General features: G+C 29.3%; 1 protein-coding gene across 1 annotated transcript; it reads right to left on the bottom strand.

Moving 5' to 3' along the window:
- Positions 1-5,233: 5,233 nt before the first annotated feature.
- LOC111895212 (GATA transcription factor 16) lies at positions 5,234-6,596 on the bottom strand. Its single transcript, XM_023891315.3, has 3 exons — positions 6,160-6,596; positions 5,922-6,074; positions 5,234-5,806 (listed from the first exon to the last, which is right to left on the bottom strand). The coding sequence occupies exons 1-3, from the start codon at positions 6,178-6,180 to the stop codon at positions 5,483-5,485; spliced, it is 498 nt and encodes a 165-aa protein (XP_023747083.2). The 5' UTR covers positions 6,181-6,596; the 3' UTR covers positions 5,234-5,482.
- Between the last annotated feature and the right edge of the window lie 1,935 nt (positions 6,597-8,531).

The following is an 8,531-nucleotide window of genomic DNA, read 5'->3' as shown; positions in this document are numbered from 1 at the left end:
GTAATTCTTATATTATAGCACTATCCACACGTCCGCACAATAGTTGTTCATTAATATTATAACCTATATATATATATATATATATATATATATATATATATATATATATATATATAGTGGGTGTTAGTGGAGCAAAATGACAATGATTCATACCTAACCCATTCAATAAAATGGTTAACAGTTATGGATCGTAAACAGATCAAAATCTAAGATTCAAATCAGCAAAAATTTTACAGGTTTGAAGCAAATCAGGATCAAAATGCAGTCCATTTACAGATCTACCCAGGCCCATCCTAATACATGGGCGAGTTGGGCTTAGGCCCAGGGCATCAAACTAAGGGGGGCATAAATTAAGTCTACTAAGTTATGGTATGTATATTACTTTGTCCCAAAAATTTAGTCCAAGAAGCCAAGAAGGCAGTCGACTCAACGTCTTGCAAGAGCGGGACTTCTTGAGCGCCAAATAAATGAAGTTGAAGAACTTTGAGAATTGGAATCGCTAAATCGAGTATATCCCCAAGAAAAACGTTAGAGATTGAGAGATCGAGGAGCCCTCTAAGGCCCTAAAGTCTAAATCGAGTTGGAGAGATCGAGAATCTATTTACCATCCTTCTACATCCGATTTCTACTCATTATTCTCTTTCTATTTCTCTCTAAACATGTTGTTGCACTTAATCGATCATCTCAAATTCTCAGTGATCTCATAGTATTGCAATTTCAGATTTGCAAGTTGGAGTTCGATTTATGATTGTTCAATTTTCTTAACCAGTTAACTGTTGACCTGAAGCAAAACCGGCAAGGAAAGTAGAAAGCCAGAAAGGTCTTGTTGGATTTTTTGATCCGATTTCACTTGAACTGATTTCGATGAGTTTTATATTTTTATTTTTCTTAACTGTTTTCTAAGGAAAAAAAATTCTAAACCTGCTGACCTTGGTTGTGGTTTGTTTTAGGATTTTGATTTTTACCTGTTTGATTTCATTTATAGTTGATATCTCGATTTTTGATTTCTTTTCAACTGATTTGGGTGTTTGGGTGAGTTTGATTTCTATTAATGTGATTATAATTTCTCTTTATGTCTGCTGCCAGAGGTCTGATTTCTGACTTTTGTGGTTTTTTCAGGAGTTGGGTTTGCATATTTGATTACATTAGAATGGACATGGGAGTTTGATCAATTCCAAAGGTCCGATTTCTATATGTTTGTGCTCGAAATCTGTTGGTTTATGTTTGATTTTTTAGATATGCTTTAGGTAAAACTTTGGCTTTCTGAGGTTTGCTTTAGTTATAATGTCTACTAATTTTGATTTTACTTTCTATTTGAGCTTAAAATCTGCTTCCATCAATTTATCTCCGATTAATATGATTTTTGTTGTTTGTTTTAGGAGTTGGATTTTTTAATTTTGCATGTTGGAGTTCGATTACAGTAAAAAAAAAAGTGTCTTTCTCCTTTGTTTGAGCCTTGGTTTCTCCCTGTTTAAGCTCGAAATCTTGTATCTTATAGGTACCACTGTGGTTTGCTTATGCTATAAATTTCTAAAGCTCCTTTCGTAACTTTTTTGTTCTTGTTTCTTGTTTTTGTGATGTAAATCGGGAGGCTGATTGAACTTCTTATTTATGTATTTGTTTCTTTGTTTGATGCTTCCAAATTAGTTTTTTAGTTGATGATCAATAAAAAAATGTTGTTTAAATTTTGTGTCCAATTTGACAAATGGTGAAGAATATGATATTGAAAGAATTGGTTTATATATTGAATTACAAATTTTGTAGAAAATGTTGTCATGAAACATACAAAGGTGAAAGTCCTCTAACATCTATTCAAATAATAGAGTATGCAAGAAGAATAGATATGTTCTCTAATGTGTTTGTTGCATATAAGATATTTTGATGGGGCTCTTATGGTTGTTTTCGTGGAAAGAAGTTTTTCAAACTTGAAGCTCTTGAAATCGTATCTTCAAAATTCCATGAATCAAAGAAATATTGAATAGATTAACAATTTCAAGTATCGAAAGTGATTTTTACAAAATATTGATTATTGTAAAATAAAAAATGATTTTGCTTCAAAAAACGCATGATGACATTGTTTTAGGTGGTTTTTGTAGGTTTTTGTTTGTATTATTTGTTTGATTATAAAATTTATTGCATTTTTTATTTTTCAAATTTTTTATATCTAATGGCATAAGGTTCTTAACTCGTCCCAGGTAGTAAAAAACGATGGACCGGCCCTGGATCTACCCATGTTATGTAATCTTCTTATCAACTTTCTTGTAGTGAAACTTTTAAAGTTGGTTGGCAAAATAATCAGTGGAATTTACTAATTAAAAATGCATTTCTTAATTAGAAAATAGTTAATTTGATAACTTAATGAAGAAACCATAAAAACTAGTTATTGTTTTTTATTTTAGATTATAGCTAACATTTTTCTTATTTATACATAATTACTACTCTACTCCTAAAATACACATTTCATCCAAAACGAGACCTGAACATTTAATTTTTTTACTAAGTATTTAATATTTGTCGACTCCTAATACCACCATCACAGAGGCCCCTTTGTTGTCATCGCTTATTTAAATAGTTTTTAATCTACCCTAATAAATAAAAATGTTATTGTCACTTGTCATTCTTTCATTTAATTGGTCACATGTCATTTTGTCATAATTTTGAAATATATTTATTTTCCACTTGTCAATTACTTCATTATTCATATTCATTTTCATTATATCATTAATTTAGTTTCCATAAATTAAACCTACTATAATAACTATCAATTTCAAATTTCAAATTTCAAATTTAAAATTTCAATTTCAATTTCAAATAAATTTACACTTTAAACCTTTGTACTTAACATTTTATTATAAAAACTCGTTTACTACACGGGTCTAACAATTAAACATATAATTTTAATTAATTTATTTTTTGCATGTTTTTTTTCATAATTTTCACTTATTTCATATTTCAAATTCAAATAAAATTTTTCATTTAATCGCTCCTATTTAAAATTATGTTTTAATTAACCCGTATAATATACGGGTTTCACCACTAGTGATAAAATATATTACTTTAGTTTATAGTTATTGTTCACACCCTCACTTCAACAAGTACAATTCATATAACAATATTTTAATAGAACAAAGTAGTATTTTTCAAGCATATGATATATGTAATGGTATCCATCGTTAATTTTATCAATTTGTAACACTTCAAATAAAAATGTAACTTGTAACATCTGAAATGAAAATATACACCCATAAAGCACTATTCAAGTAATGTTATCATCATTGTGTATAAGTTATATTTACATACGTGCTCTTGCATGCACCCAAAAATATTGATCTTAACTTTACCATTCTAACACTTTTGGGATGAATGACGGTTATATATAATCTTGAAGAAATCTAAAATGGTGGGAAAGATAGCGGATGAAGCTCGGGATTTATCTTTTTGTGGATTGAAAATAGAAGCAAAAATATATTTTCTTCATGGATTGATTGGGTTTGTTGTCCTCGAACATCTCGATGTTGGTTAAATTGTTGGTGTTTTTTTCTTTCACACCTAGTTTTTTGGTAGCCTTTTAACAATAAATTTGGATGTTTAAAAAAACTTAGATCATTATATCACATGCACATTGTTCTTTTTCATTCATGATCACCCTATGAAAGCATGTTGTTCCATTAGCTAACACTTCGGAACAAACGTTGTGTTTTACCTTTATAATTAATCATCTCATCGATCTTCATGTCACATTGTATGTCATTACATATGTTTCTCATAAAAGTAACATACATGAACTTTTATTCATAAACATTTAATAGTGATGTTCATATAATGTTCAATATTTTTTGTCTCTTATACTAAAATACATCCTGGTTTTCGAATACTCACAAGAACCCACATAAGATTACGTCGCTCGGTTGTTAATCACTTTCCTCAAATCTTTATTTGTATGGATTTTTCTTAGGATAATATCACATTAAAGATTTCATATTATACATTAATTTGACTTAACAAACTAGAAAACATTCAATGGTTAAATTTGAACTATTCCACTTTCGTCACCACCAACCAACAAGGTTTTCACAGTAAACAAAATACATATCAAGAGGATGGTTTTTTACAACTCCCAAGTCCCAACTAAACAGAAAAATTGCCAAACGTTACCGATTTTCTATCGATTCTTCACATAATGAACTTAAATGTAACTTCCACATAAGTAAATGGTTTTACCTGAATCTTTAAACAACAAAGCAAACACTAACCTTTTCGAAATATATTATTATAAATGAGCATGGAAGTATTAATTTGTCGCTATTTGGTCTTGTAAGTTTAAACTGTGTTAAACTGGGCCCAAAGGTTTTACAAATGTATCAATTGAATCATCTTAATGGTTTTTAGTTGTCTATACTTTAAAACGTGCTAAATTGTACTCTATAATTCAAACTTGCTAAATTAGACTTTAAAAATAAAAAAGCTAAATTACACCATTTGTTTTAAAAAAATTAATATCTTCATTACCTTTTGTTTCTACGTATCTTTCTATTCTTATAAAACACATGTATAGTTCATTAATTTTCTCTTTTAATCTTTTTCTTTTTACACTTAATCTAATAAGTAGGAAGATTTATAGCAACAAAATGTAAGAAAATTTTAGATTTTCTTTAAGAAAAATTAAATCTCTCTCTCTCTCAAATAAATAAGTAAATAACTCAACTATTAGTATCAAGTGTTATCCTTTTTTTATGACAAAGATTCAAGTTCCGTTTAAAACATAAGTGAAATTATTAATTATAATTAAGTTAATAGTAGATTATTTGTCATTCAAAAAAAAACTTATTGGAATATTTTGTTAACTAATTAACTTTCAGAACATATATGAAATTTTTCTTTAAATTTGTCAACGTTGAACAGTTGATATTACACATATAATACTTTTATAAAATATGACTCATAGTACTGGGTTCACAAAATACAGTCATTGGAATATTTTGAATACATGCATTAATCGTCTATAAATACCTTCATTGGCAATGAGTTATAAGTTATTTTGTTTATCTTAATTCCAAGTAATGGTTATATTAGAGTCGTAGCGAAAATGTAAAATTAATGTATCTCACAATCATGTTATAACCAATTTTTTATGCTTATTACATAAAATTTATTTACTTTTATAATATATAGTTGTAATAAACTAATTAACTTTCAAAACAAGTTAAATTCAAAATCATGAAACGAATTCAAATAAATTCAAACATTAAATATTCTCATTGATATTAGAATAATCACAACCTTCGAAAACATAATCATCAAAATTGAAGAAACAAAATCACAGGTTTCAATCAAACAAAAATCTAAACAAGTTACACATTTCATTCACTCTTCTTGATTTCTTCCATCATTCGAATCTTGATTACCCAAACATTAAAAGTAAAATCCTAACTCTACAAAAACAAACCCTGTTTTTGTTTTCAATTTATTAATATTAAATTAATCAAGCAAAAACAGAACCACAAGATAAAGCCATCAACAAAATCGCAGCTTGTTCTTCTTCACCGATCTTCCTCCTTTGTTTTGTAACTCTTGATCTTGGCCTCTGTAACACCACTTCTGAACCAAGCGCCATTAATCGTTTCTTCAAACAAAAATCACCACCCATGTTGCTGCCTTTACTGGTGGTCAAACCGCTAGTTTGACTATCTCCGCTAGCTGACGTGGCAGCCATGGTGGTTTTCTTTGGTTTTTTCTCTTCTTTTGGCATACCCAAAAGTGCTCTTCTTTTCTTTCTGCTTCTGATGCCACAAGCATTGCATAAAGACTGTATAGAATTCATCAAAGAATCGAATTAAAACAAGATTCTTGTTCGTTGATAGAATTGAAGATAATTTGGGGGAAATTAAATGAAAAATATTAAAAAAATGAATAATATATACCTTAGGACCAGCTGGGCCACCTCTCCAGAGAGGCGTTTTGGTGGTCCCACAATCGGCACAGGTTTTGATCAGATGACTACCACCGTCGGATGAAGATGATCCGCCTCTTTCTGGGCTGCTTTTGCAGTTCATCAGATCATCACACTCGGAACCCTAAAAAAAACAGAAAAATAATCAATTGAAATCAAACACGAAATCATTCATCAATGGATGATGATTTTGATCAATGATCACTCACCTTATCGCTTAGATCCCCCATTTATGAATCGCTTCAGTTGAATCAATCGATCGAGCCACCGATTCAGCTGTTCTTATCACGATCACCTTCAAATCAAGTGATCACACCGGAGAACAGCGATGGAAGTCGGATAAACCACACCCAGATGGTGAAAAGCCTGATCAAACAATGATTAAAGATAAACCAGTGATTCGGTTCTGAAACACGGTAGAACAGAAGCTAGAAGCTATAGAAATGTCGAGAGAGATTGAGATTGAGATCGAAGTCGATTTCTTCAAAGGAATTGAAAACCCAGATGATCAAACAGGTGATAAAAGCAGAATAGCTCACGATGCTATAGCGAATCACTCGAGATATTTCAAGACTTCTTAGCTTGAGATAGAGAGAGAAAGAGAGAAAGAACAAGGAGCCGAAGAAGTAGTAGCGGCAAAATAAAATGAAAAGATTTTTAAGGTCGAGGAAAACCCTAGGAGCGCGGTAATGTTGAAATGACGAAACTACCCTTTTGTTCTGAAAGTTTTTGGACGTTATAGCTTACCCCGCCAAAAAATGAAAAAGAGCGCCATTTAATTTTATTATTATATTTCGTTTGGGGGTATTTTTGAAATTTTGACGGAAATTTGAAGTTGGAATTACGTGTGTGCGGCTACACATATTTGAAATTAGGGTTTCCTTTTTTCTGTTTTTGAGTTGAGAATCCTTATCTTGATATGTCCAAATACTTTATCTAACGGTTTAATTTTTATTTTGGAAATATCCCATATTTTGATTACTATATAATTGGATTAAAACGTAGGCCTCATCAAAATTACCACAAGTATATATTTGGGCACCCACTAATGTATTAGTATGTTTAATTAAGAAAAGACAAATGTTATATATGCAAATGGTAATTGCATTTAAAAATAAAAAGCTGGACTTTAATATAAATACGAGTATCCGATTCATTTTTTGTACTGTTCAAATCTTTTATTTTCTATACATACACGGTTGGTCGTATAAAATTCGTATCATCAAGGGGACAAAAAGAATTATATAAACATAAATTTCAGTCGTAAACCCGTCGCTAGCCAGTCGTCAATCTGTCGATAATAGGAATCCGTTGGAATCATGGTTCCATCGCGAATTACCATTATTTATTATTTGTGTATTAAAAGGTTTTTTATCCTACTCGCTAATATATATAGAGATGGCCTTTTATCATAGTATTAATAAATTTTGTTTATCTATAAAACAAATATTCATGGGCATTTACTTTTCGAATATGCATTCAAAATCAACTTACGGCCTTGTAAACATACGATTGAAGAAATATATATATATATATATATATATATATATATATATATATATATATATATATATATATATATATATATATATATATATATATATATAATTTTCTAAAAATTAAATATATTATTGACACCGGTAAAAACACTAACTTCAGAGTTATCGTGATCGTCCGATCTTCTTAAGATTGAATCTAGGATGTTTAAATTAGGAGTGGCAATTGATGACACGACAAGACAAAAATACACAATACGAAACGAAATTATGACGAAACTGGATTTTGAATTCGTGTTCGTGTCAAATGTAAAAAACACGATGTTGCGTCGTGTCGTGTTCATGTTAAACATTCGACACGAAATTGACATGATTTATCATTTGTTTGTCGTGTTATGTACGAGTATGTATTAATTAAATAAATTAATTATTATTTTATGTTATATTTGTCGTGTCGTGTTGTATTTTTCGTTTTTTAATTGCTTCAATTTCGTGTTGATTAAAGAAAACAGGAGAGCCAAAAGTGATTAAGAAATTGTATATCAATCGTTACCATAGAAAGTGTGTGTGTGTGTGTGTGTGTGTATATATATATATATATATATATATATATATATATATATACTCCCTCCGTCCCAATATTATTGTCCACAGACAAAAAACACACAAGAAAACCATTAATTATCATTAACTTTATATAATAAAATGACAGTTTTGTCATTACTTTGCATTTAATGTTCCATTAAATACTTAGTTGCTTATGTAATAATGAAGGGTATTTTGGTAAAAATGTTATTTATTTTTAGAAATCGACTATTATTTTGGGACAACCCAAAAATGAAAGATGAACTATAATTTTGGGACGGAGGGAGTATATATATATATATATATATATATATATATATATATATATATATATATATATATATATATATATATACTCCTATTATTATTCATGATATTCTTATTATTATTCATGAAATTGTATATCTGTAATACTCCTAGTATTTTAATTTAATTAATTGTAGTCATTTAATGGTTTTACTGCAATCATTTAATGGTTTCGATAACTGACATAACCACTA

This window comes from Lactuca sativa, chromosome 6 (assembly GCF_002870075.4).
Source record: "Lactuca sativa cultivar Salinas chromosome 6, Lsat_Salinas_v11, whole genome shotgun sequence".
Taxonomy (NCBI): Eukaryota; Viridiplantae; Streptophyta; class Magnoliopsida; order Asterales; family Asteraceae; genus Lactuca; species Lactuca sativa.
The sequence above is the reverse complement of the archived record's forward strand: the minus strand, read 5'-3'. Positions and strand labels throughout refer to the sequence as shown.

What these genes read in the sequence shown, in the direction of transcription:
- LOC111895212 (XM_023891315.3), bottom strand. Translation starts at nt 6,180, where the DNA reads ATGGGGGATCTAAGCGATAAG. An exon ending in TGGGGGATCTAAGCGATAAG is followed by an intron (nt 6,075 to 6,159) that starts GTGAGTGATCAT and finishes TGTTTTTTTTAG; the next exon opens with GGTTCCGAGTGTGATGATCT. An exon ending in GTGGCCCAGCTGGTCCTAAG is followed by an intron (nt 5,807 to 5,921) that starts GTATATATTATT and finishes AATTCTATACAG; the next exon opens with TCTTTATGCAATGCTTGTGG.